Here is a 26,103-nt window from a genome sequence, read left to right on the forward strand (position 1 = left end):
GGTATATCTATACAACAGAATATTATTAAGCCTTAAAAAGAAAAGAAATTCTGACACATGCTGCCATACAAATGAACCTTAAAGACATGCTAAGTGAAATAAGCCAGTCACAAAAAGATGACAGTGTATGACCCTGCTAATGTAAGGTACCTAGAGTAGTCAAATTCATAGAGACAGAAAGTAGAACTGTGGTTGCCAGGAACTGGAGGGAGGGGGAAGCAGGTATAGAGTTTTATAATGAATATAGAGTTTCCATTTTGCAAGACAAAAAAATTCTGGGGATTGGTTGCACAACCATGTGAACATACTTAACACTACTGTATTGTACATTTAGAAGTGGTTAAGATGGGCTGGGCGCTGTGACTCACGCCTGTAATCCCAGCACTTTGGGAGGCCGAGGCCGGCGGATCACGAGGTCAGGAGATCGGGACTATCCTGGTTAACACGGTGAAACCCCGTCTCTACTAAAAATACAAAAAATTAGCTGGGCGTGGTGGCGAGTGCCTGTAGTCCCAGCTACTCGGGAGGCTGAGGAAGGAGAATGGTGTGAACCCGGAAGGGGGAGCTTGCAGTGAGCCGAGATCGCACCACTGCACTCCAGCCGGGGCGACAGAGCGAGACTCCATCTCAAAAAAAAAAAGAAGTGGTTAAGATGGTAAATTTTACAGGCCGGGTGTGGTGGCTCAAGCCTCTAATCCCAGCACTTCGGGAGGCCAAGGCGGGTGGATCACGAGGTCAAGAGTTTGAGACCAGCCTGACCAACATGGTGAAACCCCGTCTCTACTAAAAATACAAAAAATTACTCAGGCATGGTGGCAGGTGCCTGTAATCCCAGCTACTCGGGAGGCTGGGGCAGGAGAATCGCCTGAACCCAGGAGGTGGAGGTTGCAGTGAGCTGAGATCACGCCATTGCCCTCCAGCCTGGGCAACAAGCGTGAGAATCCATCTAAAAAAAAAAAGATGGTAAATTTTATGTTATTATTTTTTTCTTTTTCTTTTCACCTGCCTCAGCCTCCCAAAGTGCTGGGATTTAGAGGCGTGAGCCCCTGCGCCCGGCCATGTTATTTATTTTTTAACCACAATTTTTAAAACATGTAAAGCAGCCTGACCAGCAAGGTGATCCAAACAATATTTTTGTTTGGCAAATGCAAATTTTAGTTCATACATGTAATATGTTACCAAATTAGAATAATATCTTTAAGATTGAAATTTATTCTTTGTGTTGGTTTGAGTCCTCCAAACCAAGATAAAATTAGACATGAAGAGATCTCTTTCTTGGGGAAAGCGTCTGTGATGGACAAAGGAGAGGAAGCTGGAGTAGACAAGGACAGCCTCCTACTGTGATGACATCTGGGAGAGGACGGGGTGAGGGCCAGGGAGCAGGCATCCCAGATCAAAGCACGGCGCTAACAAAGTTCCAGCCAGCCTGATCGGGAGTCTTTGAGTCCATGATGCCAATTAGGCCAGGTACAGTGGCTAATGCCTGTGATCCCAACACTTTGAGAGGCTGAGGCAGGAAGATCGCTGAAGGGTAGAGTTCCAGACTAACATGGGCAACATAGCGAGACCCCCATTTCTACAGAAAAACAAAAAACAAAAAACAAAACAAAACAAAAAACAGAGAGAGAAAGAAAAAAAAATTAGCCAGGCATGGTGGCATGCCTCTGTAGTCCCAGCTACTCCGGAAGCTGAGGTGGGAGGATCGATTGAGCCCAGGAGTTCAAGGCTGCATTGATCTATGATCGTGCCACTGCACCGCACTCCAGCCTGGGCAGCAGAGTGTGATCCTGTCTCAAAAAAGTAAAAATAAACTCTCCCTTCCAAAAAAAAGAGAAGAACAAAGTTTCCAATTAGATGTGTCCCCTGGGGCCATTTCTCTCTCCACACAAAATAGATGACCAGCCGCACCACCAATTACAACTCTGCCAGTTGGGAAGCTTTCCCTCTCTACTGTCTTTCACTACCTTTCGTGAAGTGGTTGTAATGCAGCCACTGTCCGTTTTTGGCTTCCAAGCCAGCCCCCATCTGTAAACTGAGCTCAAGCCTTTGCCTTCTCTTCCAGGTGGTCATGAACTCCCCAAGCCCCTGCAAATATAGTCATAAATTTGAGCTAGGGGACGGATCCTGGTGCAAATGCGGTGAGTGCCATGTTGGTCTGGGCTACCTGCTCATGCAGCTTACTCATGCTCTCTGGTCCTGCTGGAGCCCAATCCTGGATTAACCATTTCCATTTGCAATGGACTGAGGCCGGGCCTGTCCTACTTAATAACTCAGCTGGTAGAGGGCAGGACTGGATGCATGGTCACTTGGTACCCCATATATCCAGTGTTCTGTCTCTACCAGGGTATAGTAACAGGCCAGGAGTTATTTCTCAAAAGACACGCAATTCTCTGCTGTGGATTGCATGGTCTTGTTTCAGAATCCTGGGTCCTTTGTTGTGATTCTCCTGCTGGGTCTTGCTTTAAAATTCCTGCTGCATCTTTTTCCACCACTGACACCCCCGATGCCATAGAGTCTGTTGTATCACACAGCTCAGTTGGCAGGGCTGTTTGCATCATAGCCTCGACTTGCTACAGAGCCCGTTCTTGCTCTGGGTTCACTTGGAGCTGGCATCTATTTATGTCACCTGGGGATAGCATCCATTTGTGTCACCTTGTATATGGACATATTAAGTATTGCTAAATGTGGTCTGCATTGTCCCTAGAACCTAAAGAGGCCTACCGCCAGAGAGAAGGTGGTAGGGCTCCAGCTCTCTGCTGTCATCTCCAGTGATTCTACTCTGGCTCCAACCTTGTGCACCCTGAGCAGCAAAACAAAAACCCTCCCTCAGATCTAGGGAGTGCCTGTTAATGCTAATGCATGCCCCTTGCAGGGGAAGGGGGCTGACCTGCACCCCAAACACTTTATCACAGCTTGCTTTCTAAGCACATCCAGAGCTCACCCTCCCTAGGAGAAGTCTCCCCGTCCTGCCCTCTGTCCTCTTTCATCCCGATGGGGAGCAGAGAGAGAGCTCCCGTGTTGCCTCCCTGATCCTTACCATGTCCCACATCAGCGTAGAAGTTAACAGCATGGACTTTGGGTTCCACCGGAGCTTGATTCCATTCTTGAGTGGAATGGAACCTAAGCTACTCCATTCCTTCGTTTTCTGATCTGTAAGATGACGGCAATAATACCAATTGTACCAGACTGTTTTGAGGATTTAAGGAGATGACTACGATGCACAGTGTGACGCATGATGTTGCTGTCAGCACCCCAGGTTCCAGCGGCTTGTTTAGAGGCTGTTTCACTCATTTAATTGGAAGCTCCTTGAGGATCAGAATGGTCTTTCCCAGGTATTCCCCCTAGGATACTAAGGACACAGTAGATATTCAGTAACTATTTAGGGATGTCTCTTGAATGTATACCCATTTTTATCAGCCACGTTTTTTCCTTCCAGAAATGCAGGATGTTAATATCTGAGAAGGAGCTGCTGTTAGCATGTAGGAAGCACCAGGTGGTGAACAGAGCAGGGGCCTCCCAGTGGGACAGAGGAAGCAGGACACTCTGATAAAACGTGTTAATTTTCTGGGCCCCAGTTTCCTTATTGGGAGAATGGAGAGATTGATAGATACCATTACAAGGTTGTGGCGAAGGTTTTCATAAACTATGCTTAACACGCTGCCAAAGACACAGTAAGTGCTGCGAAACAGCAGCTGCTATTATTACTATCAATTTAAGAGTTATTGTTAAAGAAGTGAAACTGAACGCGCTTAGGTGTGCGCTCAGGGCCAGCAACCTGGCTGGGTCCGCACGGAGACGGGCGGGGCAGCGCGGGGAGGGGCCACCAGAAGCCCCACCCCTTTTCTCGCGTCCGGTCGCCCGGGCAACTCGCCACCGCGTCGCAGCCGGAGTGACGCGTGGCCGCCGGCACTCGGAGCTCCTGGGCACACGGCATTGGCAGGGGCCGCTTCGGCAGAGTGATGACTGATGATGAGTCCGAGAGCGTCCTCTCCGACTCCCATGAAGGGTCGGAGCTGGAGCTGCCTGTTATCCAGCTGTGCGGGCTGGTGGAGGAGCTCAGGTACCGCGGCCCGCGCCTGGGGGCCGCCCCTCTTCCTCCTGGGCCCTCCTCCCCGGGCGGCTTCGGACCTGGGGACCAGCATGGACAAGATCCAAGCCCTCACTGAGCACTGGGGAGACTTTGCCTCTTTACTCCTGCGAGTAAAGAGACTTTACTCTTTACTCCACCACCACTGAGCCGACAAGCCGTTGGTGGAGCTAGAACCTGGTGGTGGGGCGAGGGGATGAGGCCGGTGGTGGGAAGCCCAGAGGGTGATTGGGGAAGTGAGAATTTCAGCCGGATGAGTCTCTCTCGTGCCAGACGGTGTGCTTAGCTGATCCACAATTCTACAGCGGCAATTTGGACCAGGTGACTTCTAAGCCCTTTTCTGATGCTAAGATTCTGTGATAAGGCCGGGCGCGGTGGCTCACGCCTGTAATCTCAGCACTTTAGGAGGCCGAGGCGGACGGATCACTTGAGGTCAGGAGTTCGAGACCAGCCTGGCCAACATGGTGAAACCGCATATCTACTAAAGATACATAAATTAGCCAGGCGTGGTGGCGCGTGCCTGTAATCCCATCTGCTCTGGAGGCTGAGGCAGGAGAATCACTTGAACTTGGGAGGGGGAGGTTGCAGTGAGCCGAGAACCCCAGCCTGGGCAAGAGAGGGACTAAGTGACTAAGCCTCAAAAAAAAAAAAAAAAAAAAAAAAAAAAAAAAAATTCTATGATAAAACTAACACGGCAGCAGAATAGAAAGCAAGCTATTGAGATGGTTTTAGTATGAGGCAATGTGTGCCTGAACCTGGATATAAGCATGGAGATGGACAGTAAAGAATGGCCCAATAGTCTGCGTTTATTTTATTTTATTTTATTTTGCAGTCTGCTTTATATCTACTACTATAGCAAGTAAATTGGATATAAAGATTCCATGATGTAGTTAAGATTAGTTGTACAACTTACTGGTCTTGCACAGAATATCCTAGCTCTAGCAGCTGACTAGATGTTACTTCTATACATCTACAAATACTTTAGGTCAGAACTGAGGTATTATTACTAATAGCTCTCATTTTTGAGTGTTTCTATGTACCGTGCATTTACATATATGATCTTATATGATGACACTGCAACCCTAGGAAGTGGGTAAGGAAACAAAGACACAGAGGTGAAGTCACTTCCCTAAGTTCACACAGTTAGTCAGTGGTAGTGCTGGGATTCAAACTCAGGTGTGACTCCACAGACTACGTACACCTGGAGCATGATATATGCTGAAAAAGCAAGCTACTTTGATAGATTGTGTTTTCCATTCAGGCTTTTCCACTAGTTTGTTTTGTTTTGTTTTGTTTTTGATACGGAATCTCACTCACTCTGTCGCCCAGGCTGAAGTACAATGGCATGATCTCGGCTCACTGCAACCTCCGCCTCCCAGGTTCAAGTGATTCTCCTGCCTGAGACCCCCGAATAGCTGGGATTACAGGCACCTGCCACCACACCCAGCTAATTTTTGTACTTTTAGTAGAGATGGGGTTTCACAATGTTGATCAGGCTGGTCTCAAACTCCTGACCTCAGGTGATCCACCTGCCTCGGCTTCCCAAAGTGCTGAGATTACAGGTGTGAGCCACCACACCTGGCCCCACTAGTCTTAAAATTCAGCCAAACAGGAATTATTAAAAGTAGTAGCAAAAACTGCAATTACTTTTGTACCAACCTAATAGATTAATAACACATGAAAACATCAAAGTTGTTCTCTCTCTCTTATATACATATACATACATATGTGTGTGTAACACACACACACATACACACATATGAGAAGTTAAGAAGTTAAAAAGGTTATAATCTTGGCATATACAGGATAAACTAGGTATGTTATCTCTTCCTCTGTTCAAAGTTTTCCAGAGTTTATGATAAACTTCCGGTTGATACTTTTCATCTATTGGGTACTGGAAATAAAAGAACTGAAAAACATAAACCAAAGGAAACATCTGAAGATTGTGGATGTGTTTAACTTCAAGAATATAGTAATTCAGGTTGGGCACAGTGGCTATTATTGCCTGTAATCTCAGCACTTTGGGAAACCAAGTGGGAGGAACACTTTAGGCCAGGAGTTCACGACCAGCCTTGACAACATAGCAAGATACCACCTCTACAAAAAAAATTTTAAATTAGCCAGGCATGGCATTGTGCACCTGCAGTCCTAGCTACTTGGGAGGCTGAGGCAGGAGGATTGCTTGATCCCAGGAGTTCAAGGTTACAATGAGTGCAACAGAGTAAGAACCTGTCTCTTAAACAAATAAAAAAAATATATATGTATATATAATATATAGTAATTCAGAAATAATCTCCCACATGGGTTCAATGGTACTTGAAGATGAAACCTATGAGAATTTTCAATGTAATACTAGTGTTCTGAATTTTGTGGCTCATTAAACATATTAATAAAAATATCAAATATATAGCACTTACTATGTGTCAGGCACTGTGCCAGAGGCTTTGTCTTCCTTATTGGAACCCTAAAAGTTAAGTGCTATTCTTATACCCATTTTATAGGTGAGGAAACTAAGGCACCAAGAGGCTAAGGGGTTTTGCAGGTCCACTAGTTATTAAACACTAGTTATTTGAGGTTTAAACTCTTATTACTAGAACTTACTCAGGTACCCTGTCTTGCAGCTATGTCAACTCTGCTCTCAAAACCGAGACTGAGATGTTTGAGAAATATTACGCTAAACTGGAGCCCAGGGATCAGCGACCTCCACGATTATCAGAAATTAAAATATCAGCAGCAGATTATGCACAGGTACACAATGGAGATCTAGATCATTCTTTTTTTGTATGTCACCTTAAATGCAAGTGGTATTTGTATATCTGCCTTTGGTGCGCCCTCTGTGGCCAATTGACCATGGGACCTTCTCCCTGTTTTACTTTTGATTTTTCTTTGCCCTCTAGGGTTTCTCTTTCAAGTGACTGTGAAAGAAATTGGGTTCAGTTAATAGTGGATTGATTCTCCCAGCATATCTTAGTTTACTTGAAAGAATTCCCTTTGGCTAGGTGCAGTGGGTCAGGCCTGTCCCAGTGCTTTGGGAAGCTAAGGTGGGAGGATCACATGAGACCAGGATTTCGAGACCTGCCTGGGCAATGTTGCAAGACCCCATCTTTACAAAAGAAAATTCTTAAATTAGCCAGATGTGGTGACATGCACCTGTAGTTTTAGCTACTTGGGAGGCTGAAGTGGGAGGATTGCTTGAGCCCAGGAGTTTGAGGCTGCAGTGAGCTGTGATCACACTGCTACACTCCAGCCTGGGAAACAGAGCAAGACTCTGTCTCAAAAAAATTAAAAAAAAAAAAAAAAGAATTCATTTAAATTGAGGGACTCAACTGTTTACAAGGCCCAGCCAGCCACCTAAATGAGGAAAGTGGGCCTAGCACAGGCCCTTGTCTCAAAGGGGTTATCTGTGTAGGCTTATCCTTTGAGGGCCAAGGAAACCCATATGTACCCTGGACCACCCACTTCTGACCTTTGCCTTAAATGCATAGAAAGTCCAAGATGTTTGTTTGTCTGTTTTGCTGAACACAGTCCCCCACGGATGCAGTTTCTTTCCTGTGTTCAGCTCAGGAAGTACCTCTGAGCTTTCCCCTGTCTTTGACTTGAATGCTAGTCTGTAGCAGGTTCACAGCCTTTCCACCTTCAAGACGTTTACCCTTATTTATTTTCACTTCATTGTCAAACATAGGCCTTTGAAGTATTTAGTGCAGGGGCTTAGGATGACTTGAGAAATAAATGTCAGCTCAGGCCTAATATCCAGCATCCTTTTACCACGAATTTGTTCTCCCTGGCTGTCACTCTGGGGAACTTCTAGCAGGTCAGAGGATCATTCTGATGCCTATCTTGGGCTGGTTCATTACCAATTCCTCTTTGACAATGGCTTTGTTTCTCTTGGGTTGCAGTTTCGAGGCAGGCGTAGATCCAAATCCCGGACCGGTATGGACCGTGGGGTAGGCCTGACTGCCGACCAAAAACTTGAGCTGGTACAAAAGGAGGTGGAGGACATGAAGGATGACTTACAACACACGAGGGCAAATGCGGAACGCGACCTGCAGCATCACGAGGTACACCTTCCTCCCAGCGCAGCCTGTCCTGTCCGGGCTCCCCACCTCTACCCCATTGAGAGGTATCTAGAGTGGGTTCATGTGATTGTTGGGGCTTTGGAAGAAACACAAGTAGGATGAAGTGAATCCAGGGCCTATCTTCAAGGAACTTACCACCTGCTTGTGGGGACAACACATTTTTGAACATTTTTTTAACGGGAAATTTCAAAAATACACGAATGTAGAGAGGCTAGCACAACAAACCCCTATGTATTCGACACCTGGGTGCAATGATCATCAACATATGGCCTGTTTTGGTTGATAGCTTTCCCTTCATCTGGCTGGGTTACTAGGAAGTAAATCCTAGTGAATTTCTGTACATATTTCAGTATATATCTTTAATATATGAATTCTTTTAGAAGACATAACCATGATAACCCTAAATGCTCTTAAAATTTTACAGTAATTTCTTTTTTTTTTTTTTTTTGAGATGGAGTCTCGCTCTGTTGCCCAGGCTGGAGTGCAGTGGCGTGATCTCAGCTCACTGCAAGCTCCGCCTCCCGGGTTCACGCCATTCTCCTGCCTCAGCCTCCCGAGTAGCTGGGACTACAGGTGCCCACCACCACACCCAGCTAATTTTTTTGTATTTTTGGTAGAGACGAGGTTTTCACCGTATTAGCCGATGGTCTTGATCTCCTGACCTCATGATCTGCCTGCCTCGGCCTCCCAGAGTGCTGGGATTACAGGCATGAGCCACTGCACCGGGCCTACAATAATTTCTTAATGAAACAAGGGGTTTGAGGTTTAAGTCAGTGTATTAGGGTTCTTGAGAGGGACAGAACCAAGAGCATACATGTATATATGAAAGGGAGTTAATTAGGGAGATTACAAGGCAAAATCCCACACAATCGATCGGCTGTCTGCAGGCTGGGAGAAGAGAGAAGCCGATAGTGGCTCAGTCCAAGTCTGAAAGCTTCAAAACCAGGGAAGCCAACGGTGCAGCCTTCAGTCCATGGCCGAAGGCCCTAGAGCCCCCAGGAAGACGCTGGTACAAGTCCAAGGGTCTAAAGGCAAAGAACCTGGAGTCTGATGTCCGAGGGCAGGAGGAGCAGAAGCAATTGTCGGGCATGGGAAGAAGAGGGAGAGCCAGAAGACTCAGTACACAAGCTTGTCCACCTTCTTCCACCTGCTTTGCTCTAGCTGCTCTGGCAGCCAATTGGATGGTGCCCACCCACATTGAGGGTGGATCTTCCCCCACCGTCCACTGACTCAAATATCAGTCTCTTCTGGCAACATCCTCACAGACACACCCAGAAACAATACTTTACCAGCCATCTAGGCATCCTGAATCCAGTCAAGTTGACACCTAATATTAACCATCACAGTGAATTGAGTAAAAAGTCCCTAGGTCAGCATTTCTTTCTTTTCTTTTTTTTTTTTTTTGAGTCGGAGTCTTGCTCAGTTGCCCAGGCTGGAGTGCAGTGGTGCGATCCCAGCTCCGCCTCCCAGATTCACACCATTCTCCTGCCTCAGCCTCCCTAGTAGCTGGGACTACAGTCTCCTGCCGCCACAACACCCGGCTAATTTTTTTTTTGTATTTTTAGTAGAGATGGGGTTTCACCATATTAGCCAGGATGGCCTCGATTTCCTGACCTCATGATCCACCCGCCTCAGCCTCCCAAAGTGCTGGGATTACAGGCGTGAGCCATCGCGCCCGGCCCCTAGGTCAGCATTTCTATACGGCACACGTGCCCACGGTTCATGCCCTGTTACAGACCAATACAGTAGTGTCTCTTAGTGAGTCCAATACAGTCGGTTTCCTCCAGAGAAGAAACATCATGGTTAATTCGGTTGCCCACAGGATGACGTTGTTGGCTTGCATTTGAGGGCCATGTTGTATGAAAAGTAGATACTTCTGTTCTATTTCCAAAGTTTTCTGTTTTTCTGTTTCTAAATGTGGGCATTCACAGAATCACACTCGTCTCAAGAGGGACCAGTCAGTAGACGCATGTCTCCCATTGATGCAACCGTCTGTATCACATCAACTGATCCTGCTCTCTCACCCCTCCTGTCTCTCCTTCCAAACATGCATTGTTGAATTCTAGCAAGTTAAAGGAGCTTGGGATGTGGTAGCATTATCCTGACCCGCTAGGTTGTGCAATGTAAGCATCAAGTGCAGAGATCAGAGATCAGTATGGGCTAGAACGGTCAAAAAGAATTTGTTGAGGAGGTAGGGCTTAAAAGGGACTTGGCATGATCTTGAAGAATGATGGCATCTGTTTAATGCACAGGGAAAGAAGGGCACCCCAGGTAAGGAGAATGACATGGGCAAGGCAGTGGAGGTGGGCACAAGCATGGTGAGCTCATGACATTGAGGAGGCCGGTGTGATTAGGGAAGAGGCTACTTTGGAGGCTGCTTTAGGAAGTCAGGTTGAGTAAGGCAATGATTTCTTGACAGCCATGCCAAGGAGTTTATCTTTGATGTCTTAGAAAGCTGGACCCCACTGAGGATACTTGAGTAGGAGAGCAACGTGTTGAAAGCAGTGTTTCAGGTGGATTGATGTTCTACCATGTGGAGATGATGGGGCTGGGAAGAGGCTGGAGCCTGAGGCCAGCCAGTGAAAATGCTTTTGCTTCTTGGTGTCCAGAAAAAAAGTCTGAACTAGGATGATTTGCAGTCTGGCTACAGATACCATTCCATTTTATTTTTTATAGTAATATGTATGTGTGTGCGTGTTCTTATTTCAAGGCAATCTATGTTGTAGAATGTTGAAAAATACAGTTAAGCTAAAAGAACATTTGAAAACTTTCACAATTTACCACTCAGAGGTAATTTCTGTTGACTTTCCATTTACCTCCTACAGTTTAGATAATTTTCTATGCATATATGAATTTCTTCTAAAAAATAGTGTCATGTTATTTTGTAAACTGTATTTTTCACTTAACAACATCTCTTTATGTCAATACATATATTCATTTTATAACATCTTTTTTTTATTTTTAAGAGATGGGGCCTCGCTGTGTTGCTCAGGCTGGCGTGCAGTGGCTATTCGCGGTCGCAATCATAGTACACTACAGCCTCGAACTTCTGGCCTCCAGCAATCCTCTTGCCTCAGCCTCCTGAGCAGCTGGGACTACAGGCACCATACCTGACTTTATAATATCTTCTTTATTTTTTTTTCCATTTTTCCCCCCAATACTCAGGCTTGGAAATATAACGTCTTTTTTTTTTTTTAACTAACAGAAGTATAATAAGAGTGCCTCTTTATTTCCCCACTAATCCATCTCTCTAGATGTAACTGTCGTTCATGTTTTGATGTACATCCTTCCAGATACTTTTAATGGGTAAGTAATTTCAAATATGGAAGTACATATTTAGATAGATACTTTGGCCAGGCCCGGTGGCTCATGCCTGTAGTCCCAGCACTTTTGGAGGCCCGGGTGGGCGGATCACCTGAGGTGAGGAGTTCAAGACCAGCTGGGCCAACTTGGTGAAACCCCTTCTCTACTAAAAATACATAAATTAGCCAGGCATGGTGGTGGGTGCCTGTAATCCCAGCTACTCAGTAGGCCGAGGCAGGAGAATTGCTTGAACCCAGGAGGCGGAGATTGCAGTGAGCTGAGATTGTGTCACTGCACTCCAGCCTGGGCAATAGAGTGAGACTCCATCTCAAAAAAAAAAAAGATAGATACCTGACACCTGTTTTTGTTTGCTCTCTTTTTATGGATTCTATTTTTTTGAAGAATGCTTTTAACTAATAACATTGATATAGTCAAGTTTGTATCTTAAGGATATGTTCCTAAGACTGAGAAGAAACATAATATTTTGGGACACAAAGAGGCCTGGGAACTTAGGTTTTCTTAGAGGACACATCCTTGAAGATTGCTGGAAACATTCTTCTCTCTTTGTGCTGACTCCCCCAGGCGATCATTGAGGAGGCTGAAATTCGATGGAGTGAAGTTTCGAGAGCAGTGCATGAGTTTGAAAAAGATATTCTAAAAGCCATATCCAAGAAGAAAGGGAGTATTTTGGCCACTCAGAAAGTAATGAAATACATTGAGGACATGAACCGCCGGAGGGTGAGTTGGCAGACAGAGCTTAGAAAGGGAAAAAACATTCTTACAGGGATGTTATGGAAATCATCCATGTGAAGCAGCCTAGCTCCCTTTGGTCCACCATAAATGTTGCCCACATATGCGGATTTTCTTTGCATCCCCGAAAGTGTATGTGTATATGCATGTTTTAAAATGTATGTTTATGGCTGGGTGCAGTGGCTCACGCCTGTAATCCCAGCACTTTGGGAGGCTGAGGTGGGCGGATCATCTGAGCTGGAGGACCAGCCTGGCCAACATGGTAAAACCCCATCTCTACTAAAAATACAGAAATTAGCTGGGCGAGGTGTTTGTGCCTGTAATCCCAGCTGCTCGGGAGGCTGAGGCAGGAGAATCGCTTGAACCTGGGAGGCGGAGGTTGCAGTGAGCTGAGATCATGCCATTGCACTCCAGCCTGGGCAACAGAGCAAGACTCTGTCTCAGAAAAAAAAAATAAATAAATAAATGCGTGTTTATCAAGGCTAACACCAGCCAGGCAGGAGGTATATTAACAGTACCTCAGATTGATCTCTGTTTTTTGTTTTGTTATTTGTTTCAAGATCTGATATATTTTCTTGAGAAAGGTATGAGACCGGTCTGGTCCAGCCTGTCTAGAGAGGTAACTGTGGAGTAGGACAGGTAAATCTCTTTTTCAAAATTTAAAAAAAAACCTTTAAAAAAATTGTTATAGAGATGAGGTCTCAACTGTGTTGCCCAGGCTGGTCTTGAACTCTTGGGCTCCAACAGTCCACCCACCTTGGCCTCCCAAAGTGCTGGGATTACAGGGTGAATGAATCTCAAGCTCTTTGAGATCCTTTGTTATCAGGAGATGGACCTTGGGCAGTTATGAGAAAAAAGGAGAATTTGGGGGCGGGGGGTAACCTTCATTTCCAGAGATTTTTACAACACATCAAGCTTTAGATTCTGGAGACAAGGTAGGGTTACTAACCCTAATATGTTAAGAGTAATAAAAATTATGTAAACTACCTTGGGAATACAAGACCAAAAAATTGTAAGATCATTTTGTCAGGAAAGGCCCCTACAGTAGCATACACCCAAATAATCTTGAATTTGAAAACAATATAAAATTTGCATGGTGCAAAACCAGTGTCCTCTGCTTCTTGGTCATGAAATTTCATACCAGCCCCAGCTTGAGTAGAAGTAAAAGGACCTAAAATAAGTGACAGAATGTTAGGGCTCAAGGTTTGGTTTGTAGCCCCAGAACCATCCACTTTTCAAACCAATGGGAAAAAGGAGAGAAATGGATTAAATGCATTAAAATATGCCTTTATGTTTTAGGATAATATGAAGGAGAAATTACGTTTGAAAAATGTTTCTCTCAAAGTTCAGAGGAAAAAAATGCTTTTACAATTGAGGCAAGTATGTGGTCCTTTTTCTCTCTCTCTGTTTCTTTTTAAGGTTACCGTGGTAGGCTGAATAAGGTTCCCACCCCCACCCCAAAATATCCATATCCTAATTCCTGGAATCTGTGAATACATTAACTTACATGGCAAAAAGGATTTTGCAGATGTGACTAATTTAGGATCTTGAGATGGGGAGATGGTCTTGAATTACCTGGGTGGGCCCTATATAATCTCCCTCCTTATCAGTGGGAAGCAGGAGGGTGGGAGAAGCTATGATAACAGAAGCAGAGATCAGAGTGATGAGCTTTCATGATAGGGAGAAGGGGCCAGGAGTCAAGGACTGCAGACAGCCTCTAGAAGCTGGAAATGACAAGGAAACAGAGTCTCCCCTAGAGCCTTGGGGAGAAATGCAGCCCTGCTGAGATCCTGATTTGAGCCTCCCAACCCATTTCAGACTCCTGACCTCCAGAACTGTAAGATAATAAATTTGCATTAAAACCACCAGGTTTGTGGTGATTTTTTACAGCAGCAATAGGAAACTCATACGATGACTGTGCAGACTGTACAGAAAAATCAGAGGTTTTCTGTAGACAGAGTTGGCGTGAATTTAAAAGACCCTCAAGACATACTTGTTGGCCCTTTCTGGGAATATGGCCTGGTGGCACAGTTATATGTGCTTTGGTGTGTCTAGCATCGCCGTCAGCTGACCCTAATGGCTCCTGATGAAAGGCAGTAAGGCAAACATGGTTCCATCCTTTCCTAGCTCAATATTTTTATTATTAACTTGAATTCGGGCACTGGTGGCATGCTCATCAAAGGGGGCTACTGAAAAGGACACAAAACTGGGCAGGAGAATTAACATGTTGGGGGACTATTGCTTGAGTGACTTGGGATCCAGAAAGACCTCAGCAAGCTGGGACAGATTTAACAGCATGAAGTGACGAAGGACAAGTGTAACACCCTGCACTTTTGACCCCCCAAAATATCTGCTCAGGTACAGGATGGCTTAGCCGTAGAGTACCTGATAAAGTCAGCTCAGGTGGTGGTGATGCTATGGCCTAGGCTGCATTCATAGAAACACAGTGCCCAGACCAAGGAAGGGGTAGCCTTTCTCTACGCTGTCTGAGCAGCCCCTACCTGGAGTGTCGTGTCACAGGCTGAGCCCTACCCTTGAAAGAATTGGTAAACTAGAGTTCACATTGGAGAGCAAGCCAGATGTCAGGAATAGAAACCATATCCAAGAGCCTGGGACTGATGTGCCCAAGGAGAGAGGGCCCAGGAGGGCCACAGCCACTGTCTCCAAGTGCTCAGGGTTGCAGCAGGAAGGGAGAGCAGAGCTGGGGCTGTGGATGGAGGTGTCATGGAAGGAGATTTGAGTTCAATGCAAGAAAAAATTCTGCAGTGACTGGTCCCAGTGGAGCTGTCTGCAGATTGTCAGTTCCTGGTACTTGGAGGTTCGTGCAAGCATGGGCATCTTGAAGAGGGGCTTTAAGCTGGAGATGGGGAGTAGATGGATGATCTTTAACCTTAATGCTGCTGCTACACAGAGATAACACAGACACGGGCCCTGCCCTTGCAAGCTCATAGACTAGTGGGCAGCAGTGTCATGAGAAAAGGTGTGTATGTGTAATTGTATACAGAAGCTACATACCAAGGACCACAGAGCTAAAGCTTCCAGGGGCTCAGCAGAGAGAGGGATCACCCTCTGGTGTGGAAAACAGGTTGGGAGCATTGGAGCTGGAGGAATGGTTGTATTGGGGCTTAAGGAAGTTGTGTTGTTTTGGGAAGGGGAAGAAGATGAATCTCAGGAGACAAGACAGACAGCATGAGTGAGGCGTGGGAGTGAGGAACAGCAGTTCCCAAGTTGGGCCGTTGTCTACCACAGATATAAAATGGCATAGACCTGGCAGGGCTGGTAAGGTGGGCCAGGTCAGGGAGGGAACCTTATACACTCATGCACTGCAGTGCAGAAATATCAGATGATCAAAGGAGGGGGAAATCTGTGGGCTGCTTGTCCTGGGTTTTTCATGTTAAAAACAACTTTTAAATGGCCTGATTCTTACTCCTCCTTCATAGCCCTGTTTAGGCACCAGCCACTGTGGGATGCCCTCTGTGCGTGACTCGGTCTTTCTTCCTCCCCTGGCCTGGCTTAGGGACTTCTGTGTGCCCTCTGCCCCCACTCCCCCACATTCCCCCCAAACAACACATCCCACTGCACCACACTGTTGAGTCAATGGCTTGTTGGTAAACCCTCATATGCACTGCCTGGGGCCAGGGAACATTGTATTTACTTAAATCTCTATACCCAGTGCCTAACACCACGCCTGGGACCAAACAGATGCCCAATATGTGTTTGTTGAATGACTGAATGATGACTGACCTCCAAAGTCTTGTCAAGAGTTGCAAGATGTGAGCCATACATTCAGAATCACAACTGACGTATCATCTTTTCTTTCATCTTTCTGAGCTCTAGAAGGAAGAGGTGGGTGAGGCCCTTCATGATGTTGATTTTCAGCAGTTGAAGATAGAGAACGCTCAATTTCTCGAGACAATTGAGGCAAGGAATCAAGAACTGACCCAGCTAAAGCTGTCATCTGGAAACACTCTGCAGGTTCTCAATGCCTACAAAGTAAGGCCATCATGATGCCTAGGGCTCCCCCAAGGCTTTCCACACTCACCTTTCTGGCCACAGGGAGGTTCTTGTGCATTCCAGTTTCACACAGCACTTAGATGCCCCCTCGCTGTCAAGCCATGTGTCCTAAAATTCCCTGAATGCTCCCACAACCCTGGCTGTGCATGAGAACCAGAGTTTTTCTTTAAAAAACCAGCAAACATATAGATAGATGATAGATAGATAGATAGATAGATAGATGATAGATAGATAGATAGATAGATAGATAGATAGATAGATAGATGCCTAGTCCCACCCTGACTAATTGAATTAGGAGGTGAGGGCCATGCCTCTTATTTATTTTGTTTTGTTTTTTATTGTTGTTGTTAATTCCCCAAGTGATTTTTATGCATGGTGAGTTTTGAGAACTAACCACATTTAGAGCCCTGTTTAACTTGAGCACATTATAAGCACTTTCCTGCTTAAAACCTTGCAAAGGAAAGCAGTCTTAGCTATAAATCAGAAAACTACTAAATAATTTATCATCCAAACAGAACCCTTTTGGGAGGGAAAAGAGGCACTATTAATAATTAAGCAGAGACTATAGGCACACAAAGGGCCTGGCCCCAGCAGACTAGGCCATCTGGTCACCCTACTAGAGACCATCTAATGCAGTATTCAGCAACTGCAGGCCAGTGTGTCCCCACCCACTGCCCTGTGAGCTAAGAATGATATTACAGAAGAACCTTTATAACCAGTTTGATTATAGAAAACACTAACTTGAAACTAAATGAAGCAAAATTGGTTTCTTCCCCAGAAATTCCATTTCTTTCATTAGTAGACCTATATTCTAAAGTATTGTACTCAGTTATTATATTTTGAATTGAATCAATAAAACATTGGTAGGATTTTTTTCTCTTGTTAATACAGGTACATAATACCCACAATTTTGCTTCTGGGCTTGCAAAACCTAAAATATTTACTATCTGGTCCTTACAGAAAAGTTTTGCCGATCCCTCGCATAGTGCCCAGGTGGGAACGGTGGCTGTGGGCTTAGGTAGCTTGCAGGTGGGCTTTGTTTGGTCTACACAGTTTAAAAATATGAATATGAATGTCTTTAGACCAGGTTTATGTTTGTTCAACATTTTCCTTTTACAAATGAAAAAACCGAGGGTCAAAGATGCAGAGTAGACGGCGCAGTAGCTCACACCTGCAATCCCAGCACTTTGGGAGGCCTAGGCAGGCACATCACCTGAGGCCAGGAGTTCAAGACCAGCCTGGCCAACATGGCAAAACCCCGTCTCTACTAAAAATACAAAAAATTATCTGGGTGTGATGGTGCACACCTGTAATCTCAGCTACTTGGGAGGCTGAGGCATAAGGATTGCTTGAACCCCCGGGGGGCAGAGGTTGCAGTGAGCTGAGATCATGCCATTGCACTCCAGCCTGGGCAACAGAACAAGACTGTCTCAAAAAAAAAAAAAAAAAAAAAAATGCAGAGTATCGGCCAAATTCAAGCAACAAGTTACTGACAGAGCTGGGACTCCCAGTCCAGTATTCATCCCACCTAACTCAGTGTGTATCCCACTCAACTGCCTTTTCCAGCATAAAGTATGTAGAAAACAATGTGCTGGCATTCTGAAATTTATGTGCCATAAACATCCAACAGATCTTCTACTTTTAGCTTCTCTCATCAGTTTTTAGCTTATCTGATCACTGTTATTTATAGAAGAAGCCAATTCCTGTGACTCCCAGGCCCTCACTGCCTGGAGAGCAGGTTGTACTTGATCACATTGGACCTCGATCTTATCCTGTGGAATCAATTAAGCAGCACAGGGCCTGCCTGGTCTTGTGGGGGAAAAGCCAAGGGTTTTAGAAATGGAGCTACTGATTTTTAAAATCAAACTGCCAGGTTGCAAGGACTGACCTCTTTGGGATGGGTCTAAACACACAGTGCAGACTGCTTGCAGTATCCGAGATCAGCAGCACAGGCCACAGTGGGCAGAGTGAGAGCCATTCCTGGGGGAAATGGAGGCAGAACAACTGAGTTGTGGAGTCAGACCTTGCCTGTGCTTGAATGGGGGCTCTGCTGCGGGAGGTGCTTCATCTGGGCAAGATTCTTCACCTCTTGGAGGCAAGTTTTGTGTCACCAGGATGGTGCTCTGTCTAGTATGTGTTATGTCCCCAGCATCAAGGACAGTGCCTGGCTAAAGCAGGTGCTTAGCCAATATTGTTGAATGAACTGCTTGCAGAACAGGTGTGTATTTGGTAGGGGTGGGAGGGTGACAGGAGGGGCCACTTTGATATAAATATGAAACATTCATTCTCCCGGCAATCAGAAAATGAAAATAAAGAAATAAATATCAAACACCAAAGTATGAAACCTTGTTAAAGACATGCAGAATAATTTTCCTCTATACCAAAAGTACCAATACCTCCACGAGGGTAGGCACCAGGCTGAGTGCTAAGGGTATACCATTTAGACAGCACCAGGCAGAAATGGGCTTTTCTCTTCTGTGAGTTTCATGTGTGAGCCTGAGTCAGGGTGGCAGCTTTTTCTCTGACTTTATGCCCTCAAGCCTTGCCTGGTGGAGTCTGGTAAAATGTAAGCATGTGACTACAGCTGTGATGAGTCACTCCAGACTGCCTGTAAACTAGTGATCTGGGGCCTTGTAGGTAGAATTCTAAGATGTCCCCAAGACTCCCTGGCCCTTGGTGTCTACTCCCTGTATAATCTCTGGCCAGGACTGTGAATATGATGGATTCGGTTAAGTTCTGTTGTGTTCTATGATTCGGTTATACTGTATGGCACAGTTGATCTACAGACAGGGAGATCACCCACTTGGGCCTGACCTAATCACACGAGTCCTTTGAAAGAACAGAGTTTCTCTGGAAGAGGAAGTCATAGATGTGAAGCATGAGGAGAAATGGCTGGAGGAGGTCTTCTCCATTGTGGGCTTGAAGACAGAGGGGCCACATGGAAGGGATTCAAGAAGGGCCTCTGGGAGCTGAGAGCGACCTCCTGCTGACAGCCCAAAAGAAAACAAGGGCCTTGGTCCTACAGCTTCAAGGAAGTGCCTTCTGCCAACAATAAATGAGCTTGGAAGAGGACCCTGAGCCCTTGACAAGAACCACAGCCCTGGCGGACACCTTGATTTCAGCCAGATGCGACCATGGGGGAGAATCCGGCCACACTGTGCGCAGACTTCCAGCCTATGGAAGCTGTGAGATAATAAATGGGTGTGGCTCTAAGCCACAAAAGTCTGTGGTAATTTGTTACGTAGCAATAGAAAGTGAATGCAGTCCTTTACAGAAGTGGCCTCCTCAAGGGACCCACATCTTGACTCAGCGTCACCAATTTCGCTCTCATCAGCCTTCGTGGAGACCTGCCCCAGCAGAGCCAGTGATGGCCTCGCTGCTGCTCTTGTACCTCCATTCCTTCCTGCCCTGCCGCTCTAAGTTGGTGACTGCTTGTCTTCCCTCCGCTCTCCTTCCTCCCACCTGAATTGCTGGATTTGCAGCAAAGTCCTGCTGCATCTCCCCGGCCCCACATCTGACCCGGTCAGTGTGGTCTCATTCACTTTTGCTTTCCTTAGCAGAGCAATTTTCCTGCAGGACATGGAACAGGAAATGAGCCTTAAAGAAGGGAGGCCTGAAAATAGGAGTGGGGAAGAGAATGGCCCCTGGGTGCCAGAAGGTCCCCCGGGCAGGTGGTTCTAGGCTCCTCTGTTTTGACACCTCGGGGCAATGCCCTTGCCCCCTCCTCCTGCCTTCACTTTGACTGTGGCCCTGCTGCTCTCTACCCACTCTCCCAGCTCCTGTTAGATCCTCCTCTCCTCGGTTCTTTCCTTAGCTTGGAATGTTCTCTTCCCTCTTCACCTAGACATACTGACTCAACCTTTCAGCTCTCTTTCCAGCATATATATATATATATATATATATATATATATATATATATATATATTTTTTTTTTTTTTTTTTTTTCAGGAACACCTTCTCTGACCACTGTCCTGGCATTCTCACAGCTTGGCACAATTGCAGTCTTACATTTCTTCTTGAAATTATTTTACTGCCCCTCCCCTACTGTCCGGGCTGTGAGCCAGCCTTCTGGTGGCAGAGCCTAGTTTGCTTCGCTGACCAGTGCTTGGTGCAGGGACTGGCGCCTGGTGGGTGGGTTTTCAGGGTTTGTTGAGCGAGCTCCCCAAATCACTGCGTCTTTCCCTTGGCCCACTCCTCTGCCCAGCAAAGCACATCCCAGCTCCTCTGGCTGACTCTTCCCCACTGAGAGAGAGTGGTCAAAAGGGGGCCAATCTAAGAAGCAGGGGTGAGGCCTGCAGGAGCCGGTGAAGGGCAGATGATGCAGTGGGAATCTGCAAGGCTGTGCTCCTGCAGGACTCCTCTAAAACTAGCAGGCCCAGCCTCGTTAGGCGATGAGACGGTGGTGGAGCCTGTGGGCTGTGGAATCTCACTGTATGGGCTCAATTCCCGGCTCCCCCGGGTCTCTGTGACCTTGGGGAAATGGTTTTACCTCCCTAAAGGTCAGTTCTCTCACCTATAAATGGAGATAGCAGTAGCACCCACCTCATGAGGGGTATTCCCCACTCTCTGTCCACATGAGATAGTCATGGCAGCTGTTTGTCAAATGTTCTCCATGTGCCAGGCACTGTGCTCAGCACTCTACCAGGCTGTCTCCTGTAAGCCTCTCCACAACCCTACATGGTGACTGGACCCAAGTTTAGAGAGGTTCTGGGACCTCCCCAAAGATCTCCTTAGTGAGTAGTGGGGCAGGATTTAGGTCCCCGTGTGCCTGACTTCTTTGCCTCTCCAGCTGAGGACAAGACTCCAAGGTCCTCTCCTCCCCCACCAGTTCTCAGACATCAGGATTTGGAAAATCTGGGCAACCGTGAGAAAGGCAATTTGGACTTTCTGGATGGTCCTGCTTTTCTGTTCATTAACAAAGAGCTGTCTCCCCTTCCTGCGGTTCTGAGAGGTCATCTTAGCTCAAGACTTGCTGTGTTGTTATATTTCAGAGCAAGCTTCACAAGGCAATGGAAATATACATCAATCTGGACAAGGAGATCTTGCTGAGAAAAGAACTACTTGAAAAAATTGAAAAAGAAACACTACAAGTAGAGGAGGTAGGAGAGGGCAAAATGTGGTATTTCTGATGTTTGTCTCCTTGTGTTTATAAGGGCTTGAGTCAAGGTCCATCAAGATCTAAGCCACCTTGCTGGTTTATCTAGAAAAGCCTAGACCATAAAAATCAAAATAGCTCTGGGACATCAAAGCACAAAGTGGCACCTGGAGACCTACGGTCCAGGTGTGTCGCATTTTACTGCTGGGTTGGGTTCTACAATCATCTCAGAAAACAAAAATTTCGTAGAGTCCAAATAACATTTGGGAATTCCTTAAGTGACCTATAAAGTACAATATTCAATGTTTCATGTCTACAACCCCAGGAAAAATGTTTAATGCATGTAGTAATGTACCTGATAGGAAAAAAAGTACATGTGCCAAAATAGAATGTTTGATGTAAAGGGGAGACAGAGAGAGAGAGGAAAGAGAGAGGAAGAGAGAGAGAGAGAGAGGAAAGAGAGAGAGGAAGAGAGAGAGAGAGAGGTCATAACCATATGACATCTCGCCTGATACCCAGGCTGGACACTTACATCCTGAGTAGCCTGTAGCAGAGACCAGCTGAAGGACAGCAGACCTGTGACCTCTCTCCTGGGCTCACTCCAAGGCCTGTGGTCACTGTGTGAAGAGGTGAATGGAGTCATCTGAGCTCCTTGCCTGTGTAAATTGCAATTTACCTCCCTCATTACTTTGCTGAGCATTGACAGCTGAATTTCCCTAACTTAAATGCACATAGGATGTGATGCAAAGAGAACTTTTTGGGGAGGGTGCAGGAGAAAGAGTGCTGGACTCGTGATCAGAAGGCCTGGCATCAGGTTTTGGTGCTGCCAATTGCTCGTCTTGAACAAGCTTTTAAAAAGACAGGACTGTTTCCACATCTGTGAAACAGATCTACTGCCCTTGTTGCAGTGGCTAGAGAGGACCACATATAATGACGCCTTGTCAACCTCTAAAACTGTATGATTATTAGTGTCATTGTCTTGTGTGGCCCCAAATTTGCCTTCAGTAGCCCCAAAGCCACAGGATTATTCACATCTAAGTTTTGTCAAAACATGCACATCATTTTCTCGATGGAGAACCAATACCTTCTGAAAAAAAACCCCCAATCTCATTACAGAGTGGCAAGTAGCAAAGTTAAAGCAAAAACCTGTGAACTCTCTTAATGCAGAATTGCTGTGGTCCTTATTTATTTTTTCCTTGTGTTGATAGTTATTAGATTACAAGTAAAACTTAAAATTGATTTTTTTTAAAGCCTGACATTCACTGCTTAGTATATTTTAGTTTTCTTGTTAACGTTTTGAAAATAGCTTTATTGGGATTTAATTTATATACCATATAATCACCCATTTAAAGTGTACAGTTCAGTGGATTATAATATATTCACAGAGTTGTGTAACCATCAACACGATAATTTTAGGACATTTTCATCATCCTAGAAAAAGCCCTGCACCCATTAGAAATCCTTCCCCACAGGACAGGTGCAGTGGCTCACCCTGTAATCCTAGCACTTTGGGAAGCTGAGGCAGGCAGATCATTTGAGGTCAGGAGTTCAAGACCAGCCTGGCCAACATGGTGAAACCCCGCCTTACTGAAAATACAAAAATTAGCCAGGTGTGGTGGTGGGCACCTGTAGTCCCATCTACTTGGGAGGCTGAGGCAGGAGAGTTGCTTGAGCCCAGGAGGTGGAGGTTGCAGTGAGCCAAGATCACGCCACTGCACTCCAGCCTCAGCGACAGAGCGAGACTCTGTCTCAAAACAAAACAAAACAAAACAAAAAAACTACTTAAATACATTTATTTATAAAAAGAAAGAAGAAAGAAAGAAAGAAAGGAAAGAGGAAAGAAAGGAAAGGAAGGAAGGAAGGAGGGAAAGAAAGGAAAGGAAAAGAAAAGAAAAAAGGAAAGAAAAGATCCTTATCCATTCCCCACACTCCACTCCCACCCTCTAGCTCTTGGTGGCCACTAATCTACTTTCTGCCTCTGTGGATTTGCCTATTCTGGACATTTCATTTAAAAGAGATTATACAATATGTGGTCTTTTATGAGTGGCTTTTTTCACTTGGAATAACATTTCAAGGTTCACTTGTATCATGTATCATTTGTTTATTTTTATGGCTGAATAACATTTCATTGTGTGGATAGACCACATTTTATTTATCCATTCATCAGTTGGTGGACATTTGGGTTTCCACTTTGGGATTTTCATGAGTCATCCTGATATGAACATTCTGGTACAAGTTTTTCTGTGGATACATATTTTCTTTTCCCTTGACGTGTTTTCTTTTCTCTTGGACATACACCTGAAAGTGGAATTGTGGGTTATTCATGGTAATTCTATGTCTAACACCTAGAAAAACTACCAGCCTGTTTTTGAAAGTGGCTGCCCCATTTTGTATTCCCACAATGTATGAGAGGGTTCCAGTTTCTGTACATCTTTGTTATTCTCAGTTTTTTTAAAACAATGGCCATCCTACTTGGTATGAAGTGATAGCTCGTTGTGGTTTTTATTTGAATTTCCCTAATGACATGGAGCATCTTTTCATGTGCTTATTGGCCATGTGCTTATCTTTGTTTGAGAAATGTCTAGTCAAGTCCTTTGCTTAGTTTATAATTGGGTTATTTATCTTTTTAACTTACCCATTGTAAGTTGAAAATATCATAAGTTAAAAATGCATTTAACATACCTGACCTACTCAACATTATAGCTTAGCCTAGCCTATCTTAAATGTGCTCACAACACTTACATTAGCCTACAACTGGGAAAAATCATCGAACACAAAGTCTGTTTTATAATAGGATGTTGAATGTCTCATGTAATTTATCAAACACTGTACTGAAAGTGAAAAACAGAAGGGTTATATCGGTACTTGAAGTATGGTTTCTACTGAATGTGTATTGTTTTTGCACTATCTTAAAATTAAAAAAAAACTTAAGTTGATCCATTGTAAGTCAAGGATCATCTGTATAAGATTCACAAATATTTTCTCCCATTCTGTGGATTTTCTTTCACTTTCTTGATAGTTTTGTCTGCAACACAAACGTTTTTAATTTTGATACAAGTGCAATTTATCCATTTTTTTCTTTTGAGCTTGTGCTTTTGGTGTCATATATAAGAAACCATTGCCTTACCCAATATCATGAAGATTTACTCCTCTGTCTTCTTTTAAGAGTTTTATAATTTTAGCTCTTATGTTTAGGTTTTATAATCGATTTTGAGTTAATTTTTTAAGTAGTGTGAGCGAGGAGTTCAAAAGCTGAAAGAAGAAAGGAGATGAAATATGTTCACAGAGTTTATCATATTAACCTTTTTATTTACATTTCTTCCTGTGAATTTGAGTTACTATCTGGTGTTTCTTATGCAAACACAGCTTTGTTTCAGCCTGCCTCCTTTGTGCTGTTACTGTCAATTACACTCCATGTTTATATGTTATAGTTCCCCAAATACAATTAAATATGTATTTTTATACATTTGCTTTTTAAATCAGTTAAGTGAAGAAATATGCAATTATACTGTCTTTTATAATTACCTATTATACAGTTAATTTTATTTGCACTACTTTTTTAATGTCAATTTCATATTCCTGTCTGGTATCACTTGTTTTCAGCTTGAAGAACTTCCTGTAGTATTTCTTGTAAGGCAGGTCTGCCAGCAATGACTTCTGTAGGTTTTTGTTAATCTGGGAATGTCTTTATTTTTCCTTTTTTTTTCAAAAATAAACTTTTTATTTTAGAAATTTTAGCTTTACAGGAAAATTGTGAAGATAGTACAGAGAACCAACATATACCTCCTACCCAGTTTCCCTTATTTTAACCTCTTACCTCAGTACAATGTGTTTATTACAATTAATGAACCAGTATTGATACAGTATTATTAACCAAAGTCTGTGCTTTTGTCACATTTCCTTAGTTCTTACCTGACGTCCTTTAACTGTTCCAGGATCCCACCCAGTATATCCACATTACATTTACTGCTATGTCTCCTTAAGCTCCTCTTGGCTGAGACAGTTTCTCGGAATTTCCTTGATGTTGATGACCTTGACAGTTTTGAGGAGTACTTGTCAGGTTTTTGTAGAATGTTCCTCCACTGGGATTTGTTTGATGTTTTTCTCATAATTACATTGGGGTTTATGTGTTTTGAGGAGGAAGATCACAGACATAAAGTGCCATTCACATCACATCATATAAAGGGAGTCTGCTGTCAACATGACTCATCATTGATGTGAACCTTGATCACCTAGATGGATAGTATGTTACAGATTTCTTCACTGTGAAGTTACTCTCCCTCCTTTCCATACTGTAGTCTTCAGAAGGAAGTCATTATGTACAGTCCATACTTAAGGAGTGGGGATTTATGCTCCACATAATTTATTTGGAATTCTTCTGTATAGGAGATTTATCTATTCTCCCCCATTTATTTATTTTTAACATTATTTATTTATATCAGTTTCCACTCATAGATTTTTATTTTATTTTTTTTTATTTTTTGAGACAGAGTCTCGCTCTGTCGCCCAGGCTGGAGTGCAGTGGTGCGATCTCGGCTCACTGCAACCTCCACTTCCTGGGTTCACGCCATTCTCCTGCCTCAGCCTCTCCGAGTAGCTGGGACTACAGGCACCTGCCACCACACCTGGCTAATTTTTTTGTATTTTTAGTAGACACAGGGTTTCACCATGTTAGCCAGGATGGTCTCAATCTCCTGACCTCATGATCCGCCCACCTCAGCCTCCCAAAGTGCTGGGATTACAAGCGTGAGCCCCACGCCCGGCCAGATATTTGTTTT

The 26,103-nt window shown here is 44.6% G+C and overlaps 1 protein-coding gene across 4 annotated transcripts in view; it reads left to right on the top strand.

The window, feature by feature from the left end:
• Positions 1-3,848: 3,848 nt before the first annotated feature.
• Positions 3,849-26,103, top strand: part of CFAP263 (cilia and flagella associated protein 263) — a 30,786-nt gene continuing 8,531 nt past the window's right edge. The window contains exons 1-7 of one of the 4 annotated variants that reach the window (XM_024234003.3): positions 3,849-4,060; positions 6,709-6,835; positions 7,984-8,145; positions 12,049-12,204; positions 13,516-13,596; positions 16,054-16,209; positions 21,222-21,329. In XM_024234003.3, coding sequence (XP_024089771.1) covers positions 3,960-4,060; positions 6,709-6,835; positions 7,984-8,145; positions 12,049-12,204; positions 13,516-13,596; positions 16,054-16,209; positions 21,222-21,329 — 891 coding nt within the window. In that variant the 5' untranslated portion in view covers positions 3,849-3,959. The other 3 variants (XM_054533996.2, XM_054533998.2, XM_054533997.2) reach the window with 3 other exon arrangements.

This window comes from Pongo abelii, chromosome 18, assembly GCF_028885655.2.
Source record: "Pongo abelii isolate AG06213 chromosome 18, NHGRI_mPonAbe1-v2.0_pri, whole genome shotgun sequence".
Taxonomy (NCBI): domain Eukaryota; kingdom Metazoa; phylum Chordata; class Mammalia; order Primates; family Hominidae; genus Pongo; species Pongo abelii.